At 39.7% G+C, this 20,026-nt stretch overlaps 1 protein-coding gene across 4 annotated transcripts; it reads right to left on the reverse strand.

The window, feature by feature from the left end:
* Positions 1–298: 298 nt before the first annotated feature.
* On the reverse strand, positions 299–13,029 carry LOC112189921 (LEAF RUST 10 DISEASE-RESISTANCE LOCUS RECEPTOR-LIKE PROTEIN KINASE-like 2.7). Of its 4 annotated transcripts, XM_040515507.1 has the most exons (8): positions 12,167–13,029; positions 11,868–11,903; positions 11,748–11,783; positions 9,765–9,800; positions 9,645–9,680; positions 9,515–9,550; positions 2,537–2,572; positions 299–2,372 (listed from the first exon to the last, which is right to left on the reverse strand). In XM_040515507.1, the coding sequence occupies exons 1-8, from the start codon at positions 12,951–12,953 to the stop codon at positions 1,258–1,260; spliced, it is 2,118 nt and encodes a 705-aa protein (XP_040371441.1). In that variant the 5' UTR covers positions 12,954–13,029; the 3' UTR covers positions 299–1,257. The 4 variants fall into 4 exon arrangements, with proteins under 4 accessions (XP_040371441.1, XP_040371443.1, XP_040371442.1 ...); XM_040515508.1 differs by lacking the exon at positions 9,765–9,800 and having other exon boundaries at positions 301–2,372; XM_040515509.1 differs by lacking the exons at positions 9,765–9,800; positions 11,748–11,783; positions 11,868–11,903.
* Positions 13,030–20,026: the final 6,997 nt, after the last annotated feature.

Here is a 20,026-nt window from a genome sequence, read left to right on the forward strand (position 1 = left end):
GGAAAAAGTTGTCCAAAAATTGCCGGAAAAGTTGCCGGAAAGTTGTCCGAAAGTCGCCGGAAAAGTTGTCGGAAAGTCGCCGGAAAAGTCGCCGGAAAGTTGTCCGAAAGTCGCCGGAAAGTTGTCGGAAAGTCGCCGGAAAGTTGTCCGAAAGTCGCCGGAAAAGTCACCGGAAAGTTGTCGGAAAGTTGTCCGACAGATGTGTCGGCAGCAGCTCGGCAGCAGCTCGGCAGCTGCTCGGCAGGTGGCTCGGCAGCTGCTGCGCAGCTGCTCGGCAGGCCTTCGGCAGATGCTGCGCAGCTGCTAGGCAGGCCTTCGGCAGGTGCTGTCGACAGGACTCGGCAGGAGCGCTCGGCAGCTTTCGGCAGATGCGCTCGGCAGCTTTCGGCAGATGCGCTCGACAGCTTTCGGCAGATATCGGCAGGACTCGGCAGGGCTTCGACAGCGGTTCGGCAGCGGTCCAAATTTTCCGTTGGCCGGTTCTGGCTGTTTCCGGCCGGTTCTGGAGGTTCTGAAACCGGTTCTGAGCTTCTTGAATCAAGGGCTTTGATATGAGCTAGGGTTTGGAGGTTTTTTGCAAGTTTGAAAAAATGACTTCGATCGGATTATGAACTACCTCTCCTCTTTTCAATTTCGATTCTGATTCTAGAGCAATTTCGTGCTGATAACGTGTTTGAGGACAAGTATGAAATGATAAACAGAGAGAGAGAGTAATGTTTCTGTGAGAATAGAGATTCAAGTGTGTTTATTCATCTCACACAAAGAGGTATTTATAGGAAAATATTACAAGTGTGAAAGCTCAAAGAGTAACTCAATTTGATAACCTCTACATTCACAGCTGCAGCCTTCTATGGTGGCTGTGATGATGATAAAATGCCATGCTTGTTGCCCTTTGGCATAAAGCTTGTCACACAAGTCACAATACCTACATTATACACTCAAGTACCTATTTGTATACATGATATAGACATTTATACTATGACTCATGTTTTGTACATGTGAATCATATATACTACAACATACGTATACTTTTCGTTTTTTTACAATTTTTTTACAATGTGGTGAGATAATTTCTGGTTATCATCACTTGTAGTAAAACAAGTCTAATTTGCCAAGAACCCCAAGATGAAATGATGCATCTTTGGCAGTGACAATTCAACGAATTTCAAACTCATCACACAGTATGCAAGTTTTTCTTTCTAGAAAACCTTCTGCATGTTGTGTACCCGTCAGGCCATCACAATTTCACAACTCAGGCTAGCCTGTTTCAGATGGTTGAGATGTGGTCGCAGATTCCTCTGCAAACCTTGCAGTGTGAAACAAGTAAGGCTTCGGTGGAATGGGCAAAGAATGAAGGGGACCTTCTAGCATCTCTACCACTTTGCTCATTGATGGCCGATCAGATGGACTTGTCTGAATGCACCATAGACTCATTAATATCATCTTTCTTACTATTTTGTTTTCCTCCTCTGATAGATCCCCCAAAATACTTCCATCATTTTCTAGCTCTAGATCTTTATAAATGTAATGTGGAAACATTTCACTAGTATGAGATACTCCGGAATCCACATTCTTTCTTGCCCCAACCATTTCAAGAACCAACATTCCATAGCTATAAACATCAGATTTGTGAGAGACTCCTCCAAAGTTTCGACTAAATACTTCTGGTGCAATATATCCTGCAGTTCCTCTCATTCCCATCATCGATACAATACTTTCCTTCGTTTTGCATAGCTTGGCAAGGCCGAAATCAGATACTTTTGGACAAAAATCTTTGTCCAAAAGAATGTTCTGCGGCTTTATGTCAAAATGCAAAATTCTTGTGTTACAACCACGGTGCAAGTACTCTAGACCCCGAGCAATGCCAACTGCAATTTCAGATAATGTTTTCCATTCCAAGCGGCAATTTGCATTAACGTCAGATCCTTGTTTATGTATGAAGTTATCCAGAGATCCATTAGGCATGTACTCATAAATCAGAGCTCTTTTATCCCTTTCGTAACAGAATCCCAAAAGAGTGACTATATTGACATGGGAAGTTCTACCAATGCTAGCAACTTCATTTATAAATTCTTCTCCATTACCTTTGGATTCGCTTAGGACTTTCACTGCCACGACAAGGCCATCAGGTTGAACTCCTTTGTATACAGTGCCATATCCTCCTTTCCCTATTTTATCTTTGAATGCATTTGTCATTTTCTTCACCTTTGAATAAGTATACCGCTGAGGGGTAAGCGATCCATTATTCCTTATGAATTCCTCGATGTCAAACTCATCCCTCGTAAAATTCTTGTAGAGGCCCATTCTTTTTCTTGATTTGTACATAATACTGACAACAACTAAGATTGTCCCAGCCACACCAGCCGAAATGCCTGTATTTGATAAGTATTGATGTCATATATATTTTCATGAATTTCTGCTAGAAAAAAAATAAAGAGTTAATTTTGATTTTTGTCAGTCCACTTTCACACTTTTAACCAGGTGATACAAACTTATAGCTTGTTTTATATTCGTCACATACATACAAATAATGTACCTGCGACAAGACCAGGTGAATGTGAACTTGGAGAACCTGCAACCAAATAGTTCATCATTGTTGTAAATAGTTATTACTAAATTATATAAATAGATGTAGAATGATATGTGTTTTTCACTATAGATTAGTGATTGATAGAATTGTGTATAGGCGTTAATTGACGTTGATATTAAACGTTGTCTTTTTGTATACAGCATGCACTCCTATATAAACCTCCTCATGGTGAGATGAATACACATATCATATTCTCTGCGTCATTCTCTCCTCTCAAATTCTTCAACTATCGTTTCACAACACGTTATTAGCACGAAAAACTCTGAAATTGCTGATCAACCAAAGGAGGATTATCGTTCAATCTGGTTTAGGATCTGAATCACAAACAAGCTCTTTGATTGGCTACAAAGACAACCTTCTCAGTTCTGCACACATAAGCTAAAGATTCATCCGTTCTTCATCAAGTAATGTTTTCCAAAATCTAATTTACAAAGTCTACTATTTCTGGGATTTGAACCCAGCCACAGTGCGTACCAGCCCAGCATGTTGTCCACTGTGTCATTTATGGCCAGTTGGTAATTATAACCGCCATTTAATATTAATACTGCCAGAAGCAGATTCAACTCCATTTAATTGGCGATTGATCAATTGATTCAATTCATGTTTTGGTTTTGATTGACATTTATCCAAAACAATTACCATAATAGTTTCACAATGTAGCTTTTATTACTACATTTTAATATCGTATATTACGCGAATTATGGGCTTAAATTTTGGATACACAAATTTGAATTATGCTATTATAATTTCTTATGCTAGAAGTATTATGGGCTAAATTATTATGCGATTATTACGTAAACGTTATGCCAGAAGCATTTGCCCAATTTATTACCTATACGAAATGCCTGAAGCATTAATGGGATTTGAACTCATTTCCTTAGGTACATAACCGCTGCATTAATTTATTTATGTTACGATTTTATAACATATATTGAATTTGGTTATGTTATAATTGTGAATATTAAATGTGGCTGAGTCGGAAGCTCAAATCAAGCCCAAAGTCCCAACAACAAATCCGAGCCAGAAGCTCGCCACGTGTTGCCATGGCAATGGTTATGAATATTCTCCAACTAGGCTCATCCAGTTGGATGCAATGTCTAGGTAAGGTTCAGAACTTCAAATGAGGCTGTGTACTTAAGTAAGCCTTACTCCACCTAAACCCCATCCTTCCTTACCTGGTCGTATTCAATTGAAGTTACCAAAAGGGTCGACTAATAACATTTCATTACTTGATAGACCAGTTTGAGCGCTATAGGCCCACTCTCCCTCGGCAGGACCTAGCAGCCCAGCAGGGCTCACACACTTTTTGACTTATGCATGAAACCCCGGATCACAAGCTCGCAGACTAAGCCCCGTAGGCTTTACTATCAAGCACACTCCTTCTTTGGTCCAGTTGAATCAAATAAAAGAAAAAATGATTTAATTACACTGGGATTTGAGTCCAGTCAATCAAGCACTCTAACTACTTTGTGATTATGGCTTATGCAATTTTTGAGATATTATTTGCTATATTCAATATCATTTTGTTACTTGTTAAAATTGTCGCATTAGAATATATGTGTAGAAAATGTAGGTAAATGATGAACCAGTAGTTCATACATAAATCGAACGTGTAGTTTCGATAATGTCATTTAAGAAACTTGAAGTTTCCTTCATAAATTCACCACACATGATAAAACCAGTAGATTTTACATGTTTAATTTGATTTGTCATACTATGTTGTAAGAACTCGAAGTTCCCATTTGTTGCCCATGGATTTTTCCAAAAAGCACTTACTACGATTATTTGTTCTTTAATATCAAATTTGAGCAATTGAAAGTTTCTGGAAGAAATTATCTAAAGTTGGCATGTTTTCTTGCCTAAAACAAAACATGATTAGCAAGATATTGAACAACCCATCTGCCCAAAACAATACAAGAAGAGGCACTTTACTAATTCTCAGAATTGATCACTATCTTGTTGCTAACTGAAATGAACAACAACCTCCTGTTAAGGAATGATCAAGCCAAGCCCATCGGTACCCAAGCAGCACTTTTGCTTGAAGCAAATGACGTTGCTCATCGCAAACCTGATCATGAAATGAGAAATTGTGGTCGTGGAAGGGACAAAAAGTCCGATCTTTCGAGACAAGGAAAAAGAGGTGGGCCCATATAACTGGCCAAAACATGGCCCTATGTTATAGTGCCCCTGCCTAACAAGCCAAAGTGGAAAGGAACCATGGTTCGGCCCGTCGCCACTAAAGTCAGCATGATCTTTGTTATCGATGTGGAGGAATTGACTGCTAGTCCCACATCTGCTGTGCGATAGCGAAGCAGTAGATGAGTATTTCGTCGGTCACGGAACTCGAAATACCAACTTTATTGAATGATCATTTTCTATTGACTACACATTAGAAATGGATTTTGGGGCAGTTATTGAACATACTAAGGATTAGAACTCGAAGACATGGGTATAATTGGCCCCTTGAGCCATATCTATTTTATTTTAATGAATAAAATACCTTTGGATTTTGGTAATTTATGTTTTCAATTATTTTGGATTATGGAAATGTGGTTCTGTTCAAATATATTTAATTCAATAAACTTATTTATACATGTGATCTGTTGAATTAAATAAATGAATAGGCATATTTTGTGGGGAAGTTTGTTGTCTGGCTAACAGTGCTATTACGCACACCATACTCCCAAATCGGAGATATTTTTCAAATTTATTGTCTATTCATACCTCTGTGATAACCGTATCAGGCCAATCCAACCTGATAGAGGGCTATCGCAAAGCCCACTTTATCTTGTCCATTGGTACTGAACTTACCATTAATGAGGCCTTATAATCTCCACGTTCCAAAAAAATGTTATTAAGTATTAAGGATATTCAAACCAACGATTATCACGTTGAAACCACTGAGAAAAATGAGTGTAATATCTTTGCATAACCTCCGAATGTGCGGCCAGAAGCGTAAATTGGAGAAATTGAAATATGTTCGCTAGAAGCTAACTAATTCGAGCAACTACTTACTATGGCATGACCGTTTGAGACACTCATGTCAAAGTATGATGCACTGTATTCTCAACTCATCACAAGTGCATCCCTTCTGAATAAGGGTCTTGTATATAATGACACACTATACCATACTCGTTAAGAATATTTAATATTAGACTATCATATGCAAAGACTAGTACATACACCACCATTTTTCTGCACTGAATGCAAGAAAAATTTGTGGACATATCCAACCACCATGTGGACCAGTTAAATATTAATGGTTTTGGTTGATGTATCAACAAAATGATCACATGTTACACTATTGTCCACAAGAAAATGCTGCTTTTGCTAAACTCTCACCCATATCATGAAATTAAGGTCGGGTTCACTACTCGGATTATCTCATAAAGTCCATAAGATTTGATAATGCCGGAGAGTTTACATCGAAGTCTTTCGATGATTATTGCATATCCCTTGGGCCGGATTGATGTTGAACATATAGATCCCTATGTTCACACCCGAGATGGTCTCGCAGATAGAATTTTGGTAATGCGCACCAAGCTTCTAGATTGTGTGGGGTTATGCATGCAATCTTGCATGCAGCCATGTTAGTCTTGTTAAGGCCCACTACCACCCAATCTTACTCCGCGTTACAGCTAGTGACTGGGTACGAACCTGACATTTCGTACTTACGCGCATTTGGGTATGCAATCCTCGTGCCAATTGTGCAACCACAACGTACAAAATTGGGTCCTCAACAAATGATGGGCATACATGTCGATTATGAGTCTTATCCATTATGTGCTCTTTAGAGCCCTTGACATGCAATCTCTTTACTACTAGATTTGTGGATTGTCACGTTGATGAGACAGTCTTCCCACCATTAGGGGGAGATAAGAACGTGACCGTTCCTAATGAACGACATGAATTAACATGAAATGTCCCCATTACGTCTCATCTTAATCCCCAAACCGCATAATGTGATAGTAAAGTGCGGACAATTTTAGATCTATAGAGTATAAAATACAATATGCCAGACACTTTCTCTAATCTAGCTAAAGTAACGATATCGCATATACTTGCTGCAAATATGCCTACAAGGATAAACGTCCCCATAGGACATGTCGTCCCAGATGGACGAGGTACGACCATGGCGGCTAACCGATCATATGTTCCTGCCCAGAAGCGAGATAGATCATTAGGTTTGAAGAATTTTTATCCTTGGAAGAGGGTAAACTTAGCACAAACAAATCCTCTTGAATCTCAAACCGATTCATCTCACGAGATAAATCGGGATTATGGGTATGTCCTAAAAGAGACCATGTTGGGGGACGCTCTAACATTTGAACCCACTCCCAAGAATAGAGAAATCTAGGTAAATTCAGTGTGGTTTGGAATCAGAATGAGATTATCATTAATGATATATTAGTATTTGCGATGGCCACTAAAACTATAATAAGCGATGACCTCAAACCTTGCTTTGTTGATGAATATCAATGAAGAGACCTGGCCAAAAAGGAAATAAACAATCCAGGTTGAATTGGATTCCTTGACAAAGAGAAAGGTGTTTGAGCCTGTTGTTCCTACACCTCCCCATGTTAAACTTGTAGGATTTAAAAGGGTATTTGTAAGGAAGCGTAGTGAGAAAAACGAGATTGTGATACACAAGGCTCGTCTAGTGGTGCAAGAATTTTTTCAACGCCTTGTGATTGATTATGAAGAGACGTATTCTCCCGTAATAGACGTCATAACGCTCCACTACCTTTTCAGTTTGGTAGTTTTCAAAAAACTGAATATGCAGCTTATGAATGTGGTCACAACTTTTCTCTATGGGGATCATGGTACAGAGATATACATAAAAGTTCCTGAAGGACTTAATATACCCGATGCAAATAGTTCTACACCACGGAACACGCTCTCCATTAGTTTTGAGGCGTTCACTTTATATATTGAAACAATCTAGATGGAGGTGGTATAACCGTCTAAGTGAATATTTGATCAGGATGAGATATATGAATAATAAATTTTGCCCATGTGTGTTTATCAACGAAACAAGTTTTGGGTTTGCAATTGTGCTGGTCTATGTCAATAACATGAATTTGATTGATATTCCTGAAGATCAAGGAAACCGTAAAGCACCTGAAGTCGGAATTTGAGATGAAAGGCCTTGGGAGAACAAATTATTGTCTCGACCTGGAGCCCGAGCACAGTGCAGATGAAATTTTGGTCCATCAACCAAATTACATCTAGAAGATGTTAAGCCGCTTTAATGAGGATAAAAGCAAGCACACCCGTGGTCGTCTGAAATCTAGATAGAACCGTATCGTCCTGCAAATGATAACGAAAAGATATTAGTGCCAGAAGTCCCATATCTAAGTGCAATAGGCGCATTATTGTACTTTGCTCAATACCCGAGACAGAACATCTCATTCGATGTGAACTTATTAGCTAGATATAACTTTGCACCAACACGCCGCCACTGGAATGACATAAAAGACATTTTTCGCTACCTTAGAGGTACGGCAGACATGTGCTTATTCTATCCCTATGCATCAAGAAATGGATCAAACCCCCTTGATCCTCGGAATGATGCTCGTCTTGTTGGATATGCTGATGCAAGCTATCTATCAGACCCGCACAAGGCGCATTCCCAAACTAGTTATGTCTTTACCATTGATACTGCAATCTCTTAGAGTTCTATGAAATAGACTCTTGTTGCTACCTCTTGGAATCATGCTAAGATTCTAGCTCTTTATGAAGCAGTATATGAATATATATGGTTGAGAGTCATCACAAAAGCATGTTCGAAGCACATGTGAACTGCATTCCACCATTGATGAACCAACCATTATCTACGAGAATAATGCTGCCTACATAGAGCAAATAAAGATGAGTTTCATCAAAGGAGACAACACCAAACACATTACACCAAATTTCTTCGTCAATCAGACAAGAAGCATCAGAAGATTGAAGTTAAGCAGACTCGATCTGAAGACAATCATGCAGACCTCTTCACTAATTCAATACCAATGTCTACATTCCATAAGCATGTCCAAGGTATTAGTCTACGTAAATTATCCGATTACCTAACATATAATTTTCGGGGGGAGTCTAAATCAAGGGGAGTATCCTGATGCATACTCATTTGACGGTCGTGTACTCTTTTTGTCCTTCATCCAGGGTTATTTTTCCTCACTGGGTTTTGTTACCTGGTAAGGTTTTAACGAGGCACATCTTTGGCATGGTCACCCCACTTAATGCATCCTGAAATGCTTTGATTCGACATATACGCATTTGCTCATCTGTTCCCTTCGATCACGGGTTTCTCCACTGGATTTACCGGGTAAGGTTTTGGTGCAGTAACTCTAATGCATCCCTCTCGTAGACATACTACCTACTTATGATCCCAATGAGAAGACTTCATCCATCTCTGAAGTTCTAATATGACTACTCCACACTCACGCGTGTTGTGCTCTTTTTCTCCTTCGACCAAGGTTTTTTTCCCACATGGTTTTTATTACTTGACAAGGTTTTTGACGAAGCAACTTAGAGGTGCACAGCAGAGGCAACACTATTGACATGGAATATCCAATGGGGAGTGTTGTAAATGATTATGGCTATTCATGCAATACGTATTGCTTGATGTATGCGGTCGCTATTGAATGGTGATTGACATACTTCTAATTGATGATTGACAGACTCGTAATTCTATGAGTGATTGGTGTAACGATTAAGTCTTACCTTTTCTACACAAGATGTAGCCCTATATAAATCTCATAATTTATATAGTAAGATGAATGGAAAGACACTCCATTCTTTGCGTCTAAACTCTCTCTCTCTCTCTCTCTCAAATTCTTGCTTTATGTTTTACAACAATCATAAGAATTGTTCAAATTATAAAGGTTTTGAAGTGTGTTCAACATATATATACAAATAGTGTACCTGCGATAGGACCAGGTGAGAGTGAACTTGGAGAACCTGCAACCAAATAGGTCATCCTACTAATTATTCAAATTATAAGAGTTCTCTACAAGTTTGAAGTGTATTCGTCATATATATACTAATAGTTTACCTGCGATAGGACCAGGTGAACGTGAACTTGGAGAATCTGCAGGCAAATAGGTCATCATAAGAATTATTCAAATTATAAAAGTTGTGAAGTGTGTTAATCATATATATACAAACAGTGTACCTGCGACAGGACCAGGTGAAAATGAACTTGGAGAATCTACAACCAAATAAGTCATCATAAGAATCCTTTTCTTTCCCTAGCTATTTTATCGAAAATTCTTCCATGCTCTGAGCTTGCCATGCTTGGGCATGTCAGCTTATTATGGACCGTTGGATATCAAGTCTGAAATCTAACGGTTGAAAATGTTGACCGGGTGACCTGTTATTCCATACTCTCTCTCTCTTTCAACACCAGGCCACCATCAGCATCAACTCCAACACAGTGGGACCGTGGTTGTTACCCTGCGTGATTATCATCCACAGATTCATTCACTCCCCAAATTCATAACTAACAAAATCCCAGGGTCCCCAGTTCAATTAGATCAAGATCGAGAAGAAGAACTTTCATTCCAGTTCATGGCCCAAATCTACCAAATATTAGAATTCCAATTTCCAAATCAAAATTTGATCTTTCACTAAAAATCAAACCCATGCGATGCAGCTGGGGAACTTAAAAGTGTCCTCGACCTCGATCGATCTCATTGTTTAATATACCGCAAACCCAGGTCCAAACTTGACCCAATCCCAAACCACCCTCCTCCACCTCACTTATGACCACACTTGCTTCTCCACCGCTTCGAAGAGGGTCGACACAACTTGCAACCACAGCCAAATGAGGCGGCAACTCTTCTACCATCCATCACCGTCAAATATGCATCAAATATCACCATCAACTGTTTCTGGCAACAGCCAAAGTTGGAAATGAACCAACAGAACTTAAAATAGCTACCATGAGCAATAAAATTAAAAACCCAACTCGGCGGAGACCGACCAAAGAGTTCGTTGAGAAAGCTAAATTTCACACCTCATGCACTGCGAAAAGTGACCCTGCTTGCCGGAAACTTGGAGAAATCGTCGGCGACTCGGTGCCACCGAAGCTTCGGATTTCGATTGTCCTCCCTCAGCCAAAGATTGGACAAATCGAGACTAAAGGCATAACGCGGCGAAGAGACAAATCTAACAGCACCGGTGCGCCGCTGTGAAGACAACACCAAACACATTCAACCGAATTTCTTCTTTAATCAGACAAGAAGCATCAGAATATTGAAGTTAAGAAGACTCGATCTGAAGACAATCGTGTAGACTCGATTTGAAGATAATCGTGCAGACCTCTTCACTAAGTCAATACCAATGCCTACATTCCAGAAGCATGTTCAAGGTATTGGTCTACGTAAATTATCCGATTACCTAACATATAATTTTCGGGGGGAATCGAAATCAAGGGGAGTATCCTGAAGCATACTCATTTGACCGTCGTGTACTCTTTTTATCCTTCATCAAGGGTTATTTTGCCCCTCTGGGTTTTGTTACCTGGTAAGGTTTTAACGAGGCACATCTTTGACATGGTCACCCCACTTAATGCATCCTGAGATGCTTTGATTCGACATATACGCATTTGCTCATCTGTTCCCTTCGATCACGGGTTTCTCCACTGGATTTACCGGGTAAGGTTTTGGTGCAGTAACTCTAATGCATCCCTCTCGTAGACATACTACCTACTTATGATCCTGATGAGAAGACTTCATCCATCTCTGAAGTTCTAATACGACTACTCCACACTCACGCGTATTGTGCTCTTTTTCTCCTTCGACCAAGGTTGTTTTTTCCCACATGGTTTTTATTACTTGACAAGATTTTTGACAAGACAACTTAGAAGTGCACAGCAGAGGCAACACTATTGACATGGAATATCCAAGGGGGAGTGTTGTAAATGATTATGGCTATTCATGCAATATGTATTGCTTTATATGTGCGATCACTATTTATTGGCGATTGACATACTTCTAATTGACGATTGACAGACTCGTAATTGTATGAGTGATTGGTGTAACAATTAAGTTCTACCTTTTCTACAGAAGATGTAGCCCTATATAAATCTTATAGTGAGATGAATAGAAAGATACTCCATTCTTGGCATCTAACACTGTATATACTAATACTTTACCTGCGACAAGACCAGGTGAAAGTGAACTTGGAGAACCTGCAGGCAAATAGGTCATCATAAGGATTATTCAAATTATAAAAGTTGTGAAGGGTGTTCGTCATATACATACAAACAGTGTACCTGCGACAGGACCAGGTGAAAGTGAACTTGGAGAAACTGCAACCAAATAGGCATCATAAGAATCCTTTTCTTTCTCTAGCTATTTTATTCAAATTATAAGATTTCTCTACAAGTTTGAAGTTTGTGTATGATTCATGTTTGCAATTAATATTGGTGACAATGGTATCCTTTGAGCCAGTTGTACTTGTTCAGGTCGATTGCCAGGACATATATTAAATTTAAAGCACTCCAAATTAATTTTGTGAAACACTAAAACATGTTCTTAAATCTATAATTTACATCACAAATGTCAATCATACCTGATGAACTACTACAGTTTGTACTAACGGGCTGGTCTTGACAAAAGCACATAAATTCACCATGGCTAACCCCGCACTTCCCTCCCGATGCCTCACAACTGTCGCATGGACCAGTATCAATCCCTAATCCCAATTCAAAACCGCCTTTTATCGCATCTTGGATCTTTGTTGAGTTCTTCTCCAGAGCAATAAAAGCTGTCTCAAATACCGTAAGGTTAACCATATCTTTACAGACGCCCGCAGAAACTACATCGATAGCAGAATTGAGATTTTTTGTGGTAAAGGAGACAGTGACTTTATTACTGCAAACCTGTGAATTGCTCGAATAATCTAACCCTGTGTAGGTTTCAAAAGCCGCAGGGTTGCAGTCGTAGTAAAGGGACAGGTTTCGAGAGTTGAAATCATCATAAAGCCAGGGGTCTATGATCGAGTCATTAATATAACTTGGGGGACAGAGAGTTTCCCAATAATCATCCCTAGCAACTTTAACCATCCGATTTGTACTACTAGAGCTCATCTCAAGAATTCTGTATTTGACATCGGAGATATTGATCACTGGGATATTGTCTTGGCATTCGACTTCGCAGGAGGGTTGGCCACAGTAATCAGCTCGGTTCACTCCCCAAAAGGGGTACGAGATGTTTGGGATGTTGCCACACTTGATGGCCTGGCTGCAGTTGGCATATTGAAAATGATCGGCACAAAGAGTAAAAGGAAGGTTGATTGAGAAGAAAAAGGAAGTGATCACAAAGAAGGTAATCAAAGATTGAACCAGAAGGGAGTTCATCTTGATTTGCAATCCGGAAAGAGTTGAACAATATCCTTGCTTTATATAATTGTAGTTGTCCGGTCTAAAAGTCGGTGTAGTTGGTGGTATTACAGTTGGATAGGGGCCTTGAAATAATGAAATGAAACAAAAAGAAAAAAAATCACTGCCATTAGCTAAAGCATACTGACGGACTTGACTTGAGTGCTCTAAGAGTAAATGCACCCATAAATTAAGGGTAAATACTGATTTGCCAACTAAATTAGTAGCATCAATCCACTATTCATCTCAAAGTAGCATCAATCTACTATTCATCTCAAATTGACAATTGCCTCTATCTTACGCAATGCACTAAGAAAAGACAATTTATCTGTTAATTCACTATTCACAATTCAAATTAAACTTCTAATTTAATTAATTAAATAATTAATAATTAGATTAATCATACAATATTATTATTTTTTAAAATATACAGCGGTTGGATCTCAATCCAACAGTTGAAATCAAAGAACGGTTGCAAAGTAAGGGGGATTTCAAAATTTCCCAGCAGGCAAAAATTGTGGAGCGCAGCAACATTATTGGGCAATTGCTTGGGCGAGAATTGGTCACTGGGGAACGTAGTCCCCACACGAGTCCACCAATTGGTCAGGTAATTAATAAGCGTTGCATTGCATAAATGTGCTCGGTCTCTCAATTAGTTACCCAATAAATTCATTGGTGCATGGGCTCTAAAGGTCTATAATGAATAAAAATTGGTGGACTAACGTGTGCTGCTGGAAATTCTTTGGCAAAAGATACTGACTAAAAATTGGCTAGTCTAAATGAACTAGAGAAAAAAAGGGTCAATGCGCGTAGACTATTAAAACAAAGTCTTCTTTTCATGTTCTACATGAGACTTTCTGCTAGTCGATGGATCCAAAGCATAAAATGAACGCAAGGAACCAAGGACTAAACTATTGAAATTTTCGCCGAAAATTTCGGCGATGATTTTGTTTTTTTTTTGTAGATGCCAAAATTTTCTTAGCATACCAACTGATTTTCGACAGCTATTTTCAAAATTTCCTCAAATTTCAAGAATATCAAGAAATATTCAATAATTTAGCACGCCTTTCGGAAACTTTCTGTTTGAACCCAAAATTAACATTTTTTCCCGACAAGGGGGACTCGAAGAAATCCGGGTCAATATCCGTGGCCCAAGCTATTTATTTTCGACAAGTTCGGAATATATTATGTAGAGGCTAAATAAGGCCTATTTGGAGGTCAAGCAATCCTGAAGCAAATCTAAATATTCCTTGATTTACTAGTAATTATCTAGATATTTGATAATTAATGGTGATTTACTTGGTTGTTAAACTGTGCAAAATGCAATGATAAAATATGCAGGCTGTATATATGGCCGAGATTACGCGAGCCATGCAAGTAATTAGCAGGGCCCCACGTCGCGAGTGCGAGCAAATTGGGTTGATATAGCCCATGCAATTAAGCTGGACGTGGAACAAGGGGAAGCATGCAATCATACTTGATGGTGGAGAGAGAGAGAGAGAGAGAGAAAGAGAGAGAGAGAGAGAGAGAGAGAGAGATATATATATATATATATATATATTATATATATATATATATATATATATATATATATATATATGATGTATGTGCATGGTTCAATTAAGGAAGGTTCCCCATGGCAATGTGCTTCTTTACCTATATTCAAGAGACTCATGCAATTAAGTATTATATGGTGGGTCATCATTCGCTACCAATAGTATGCAAGCGATGAAGTCTTCCATGCAATTAAGGTTTCATAGAAGTGGAGCAGTATGAGTAAGTTGCAATCATACTTAATTGCAATAAACAAGGGGTATATATTCTTGCATACCACTATGCTACGGAGTCTTCGCGGAGATATACTAAGATACGTGCATCCAAGAGTTTACATCCTAAGAGGCAATTAGCCTTGCCTATATTCCAACGGCGATAGAGGATAATTATTAATTATTGCTTACGATATTATCAAAACTATTAAGAGTTTTGATTTGATTCAAGGCCAATAACTGTGGCCTAAAATATAGTATTTCATTTCTATCAGGAAGGAAAATCTACGAGTAACATATATATACAGGCTAAAGACAACACAACAAAGGACAGACAACTCTCCAATTAATCTCTATGATTACCCAAGTCTCCCCGGAGCAACCTCTCTTACCGGTGACCACACTCCATTCCCAGTCTCTTCAAGAGCCGACTGTCAGTGCCACCAAACCAACCCGGTGACCGTACTTCCAGCCCCAGTCTCCCCAGGAACCGACTGCCAATACCACTGCCACCGAGACTATCTCGACCAACGAAGCAAGGGTAACGCCCTCTCAACCCAGCGAAGCAAAAGTCACGCTTTAGCAAAACTCGTGCTTTCTCCAACTTCTCAGTGATTGCTCTGCTTAGTCTACAACACTAAATATCGATTCAGTGAACGCAAGAGATCACAACCAAAGTCCTTACCAGTAAGGCGAAAAGTCCTTTTCCGAAAGGCAAGAAAATAACCTTGTGACGAGGTTGGTGCTCTCCTCGTCCACATCGTTTGATTAAGAAGTTAGGTCAAGGGACTCCCCGACGACTGCACCCCACGATGCTGGCACACCTGCGCAATCACATCAGCAAAAGAGACAGTTTTCACCCATACTAGTTTTGGAGCCAAACACTTTCATATTGAGACTCTAATTCTGACTTGCTGGCCTACCACGTCACAGGTCATTGACTTTTAATTAGACTATAATTCCATTTAAAAAACCAAATTGTAGTCATCAGAGTTTGAACCTTGGTGAGCTCAATACACTCGAGTGACTCAACCAACTCTGCTATGCTTTTGCAGTTGGTACATGTTTGCAACTTTGTAACATCTTATATAATTAAGCCAATTCTCAAGAGAATGGCTAAATTTTTAAACTACTATATTTGTCCTCACATAATATAGATATTAATAAGGGAAAAATTCACCAATAGTGTCTGGACACTTTGGTGACTTTCAAAATGATACCTGAACTCTGAATGTTATCAATGTGATACCTGAATTCATTATTTCGTATCAATGTCGTACCTACGACCAATTTCCATCATGGAACCGTTAAATTTTACATGTGCGATGCACGTGAGTTACTAAATAAAGATAAAAAGACCGATTTACCCTCAAATTTTTTTTTCCTTTTTCTTTTTCTTTCTTTCTTCTTCGATCTTTGTTTCTTTCTTCTTCCTTTTTGGTTTCTTCTTCCCCTGTTTTTTTTTTTTTCGTAATGCTTCTTCTTCCCCTGGTTTGAATCATCAAGATTCAAATCATCTCAGTAGCGGGCCATTCCGGCTACGTTATGGCCTTGAAGAGAACCGGCGCCGCCTTAAGCGATTACTACCACGGAGAATCACAACAGACACAAGAAGAGCTACTCCTCCATCACGACCAGCGGCCACTGGACTCCACCACCATTGAGTAACTGCCTCCTCCTCCGCCGCTCGAACACCTCCCTCTGCCTCTGCCGACCTTCACTCCTAGCCCTCCGATCAAGCTCGCCACCAGCCTACCGACGATGCCGACGAAGGTCTGAAAAACGAGGATGAAAGGGGTTAGGTTGACCATTGCTGAAGAGGACGAATCTGCCCACGCCTCCTCCTCCCCCGACCGTAACATCACCATGAAGTTTGCTGCAGCACCGCGGAGCCAGGTGGCAACACCAGCAGCGACAGCGAGAACCAAGAAGACCTTACAGAAACTCTAATTTTCATTTCCCGTCACCACCCACGACCACACCTCCACGAAAACTCAAACTCAAAATCCATTAATATCCAAGTTATTTAACTATAACAAAACACCAGCAAGTTTACAGATAACCCAACCAAATCCAAATCCAAATCCAAATCCAAATCCAAATCCCAATCCCAATCCCAATCCCAATCCCAATCCCAATCTCAATTTCAATTTCAATTTCAATTCCGTCCTCCAAAATGAAGGACAGAGTCTTCCCGAAGCCTTGCTTGTCAAAGATCTGAAATCGGCGATGGAATGCGCAACCGATCCTTTCGTCGAGGTCAACTGCGTCGGCGCCATGTGCCTGAAGAATCGGGGAGTGAAGTTAGAGAGAGTGGTTGATTGAGGGGAGAGGAAGAAGATGAGAGGTGGAGGAGTTAAAAGACACAGATTTGATGGCATCTGAAGGCAGAAAGCAAGAAGAAGAATGCAGAAAGCAAGAAGAAGAATGAAAGAAAGATTGAAGAAGAAGAAGAAGAAGAAAAAGAAAAAGGAAAAAAAAATTGAGATTAAATCTGTCTTTTTATTTTTATTTAGTGGCTCACGTGCATCACACGTGCAAAATTTAACGGTTCCGTGACAGAAATTGGTTGTAGGTACGACGTTGATACGAAATAATGAATCCAGGTATCACATTGATAACATTCAGAGTAGGGGTCATGGGCCGGGCTAGGGCCGGCCCTACCCTAAATTTTAGGGCATAGGGTCTGGCCGGGCCAGGCTTTGACCAAGTCAACAAAACTTAGGCCCGGGCCGGGGCGGGCCAGGGCTTCAATATGTAAACCCTTACCCGCCCTTAAGGCCCATTTTGCAAGGGTCGATAGGGTCGGGCCAAGCCTTTCTCTGTTTTAACACTTTTTAACTCAAAGTCTCAAAATGAAATTTAAACAAGGAATAACATCAAATTTGAATAACTGAAATCACTGAATGTCTTCAATATTGTAGTCTGAAATCTCTATATCATCAATTTCAATATGACTGAAGACAAAATCTCCATATGATGATTACAATATTACATAAACTAAAGTTACTAAATGATGTAGCCTACTAATCGGTCCAAGAAAAAAAATAGTAGGAAAGGTGTCATTCTTGAAGACTTCCGTAGTCAAGATCCAAAAATCCTCTCTTCCCATGAGTCTGTTAAAGCACAACACAAAAAAATGTTAAAAAACAATACATTAAATCATCTATAAACCATCTACAGCAGACCATCATTACTTATTCCCACAATATTTTAGTTCATGATAGCACATTATTATGAGTTTCTGACAGCAAATGAACACCACAAGTCCACAAACATACAATGCAGCAAACAACCACACAATGCAGCAAGAAATTTCAGTTGCATGCAAGAACAAAAAGGCATAGTTATAAGAACCGTAATGTGCAGTTCAAAACAACACCAACCTTTACTCAATATTTGTGATTGACTCATTCGCAGCTGAGTTTGATTGAGCACGTTCAAGGGTAAGCATCCATTCCGGTCTTGCTAACTGTGCATTTCGTATCTCTTCAACTCGCTGCTCATCTTGCTCCCTGTCTTGCATTGAATTCTAATATCAACTGATTGACTACTAATATGACCCTCCCAATGCCTACGTAAATGGCTAGTGCCATAACTTCCTCCACGTACCAACAATTGAGAGCAAATACTACATTTAGCATATTTCACAGCAAGATTACCCTCAGGGACTTCAACCTTTTCATAGAAGTTCCAAATAGTTTCTTTTTTATCTATTTGCTTTCTATGTATAGGAGGTTTTTCAGAAGTTTGTTGATTAGGTAAAGGAGGTTATGAATTTGTTGGGTCTGTGGAAGCAACATTCATAGGACTAGTTACTGATTCAGCCATTTCCTCCATCACACTCGGGAGAAATCTTAAGTTAACAAAACGACACTAATTGGAACAACAATACAACTAGACGTCTAGACTCACACACAATAACACAATATCACACACAATACAGCAACAAGTGCACTGAACTATAGAAAGGTTTAAGTTTACTGGAAACTTTTATAACAAATTGAAGAGACACTCGAAAGCTTGAACAGAATACACAAAGCCCTCTCCCTCCTCCTTGCAAGTCTGCTAGTGCTCCATCACTGTAAAACACACACACACACACACACACACAAAACTTGATAAGGATACTGAAATACTGAATACTAAATTGTAATGAAGAGAAAAATAGGTTAGTTCAAAATACTGATACTCTTACCAGTAGTTCAGAGCTGGATACTAAATTGATGTTTATGTTTGGAATATGAAAATAGGTTGACGTTTATGTTTATTTATAGATATCAGACAAGAAAAAGAGGATTGCAACGGCCATATTCTATCTAACGATAACTTAATTATTATTATTTTTTAGAATAACGGTAACTTAATTTTTTGGGGGTGTGTGAACAACGGTAAAAAAAATCTCTATATAGACTAACCCACTGTCCTACTGCATACAAATTGGCTAGTAATTCATTTTTCAACCACCAAATATAAAGAAATTTGCACGGAACAGAAACTCACCATATTAGTCTTATTCTGTTGCCGGCATCTGAGAGCTAAACCCAACCACAGAGTCTTCTTCTTAAAATATGGGAGTCTTCTTCTTCCGTCTCTCTCTCTCTCTCTCTCTCTCTCTCAACCCAAACAGAAAACCAGAAAACACCAACAAGTAGGTCATCAAATTTGAACCGTAACTAGAAAAATTCGCTGTTAAACCAAAGGAAATGTTAAATTGAGTAGCTAATTGGCGTACCTAGACAAACAATCGGGTTATTTCACTACCCACAGTTGTGAAACTCGAAAGCTTCAGTCTTTATTCTCCAATCTCCATCATCATGCTACCCAGAAGCAAAAGCTTCAGTCTTTATTGGTAAAGGGGTCGGGGAAGGGCGGCGACTGGGTCTCGGGATCTGTGGAGGGTGGCGACGGATCAGTGAACTGCAGGCGGGTTGAACTGCAACGATGGGTTGAACTGCAGGTGGAGGAGGAATGGTATACTGATCGGAGAAGGAGGACGGGTCTTGAGATCAGCGAAGGAGGATGGGCCTCCAGGTCTGCGACGGATTGGACTGCAAGCGGAGGAGGAGGGCTTTACGGATCTGAGAAGGAGGATGGGTGGCCAGATCTGTGAAGGGCAACGACGGGGTCTCGAGGTCGGCGAACGGCGACGACGGATTGGACTGCACCACCGCCTACCTCTCTCTCTCTCTCAAATGGATAAGAATGATATGCGATAATGCGAATGGGAAGTCAGAAGCCTTTAGGTCTTTAGGTCGAGTGACTCTAGTAGTCTAGTCAATGACC

Source organism: Rosa chinensis, chromosome 2 (assembly GCF_002994745.2).
Source record: "Rosa chinensis cultivar Old Blush chromosome 2, RchiOBHm-V2, whole genome shotgun sequence".
Taxonomy (NCBI): Eukaryota; Viridiplantae; Streptophyta; class Magnoliopsida; order Rosales; family Rosaceae; genus Rosa; species Rosa chinensis.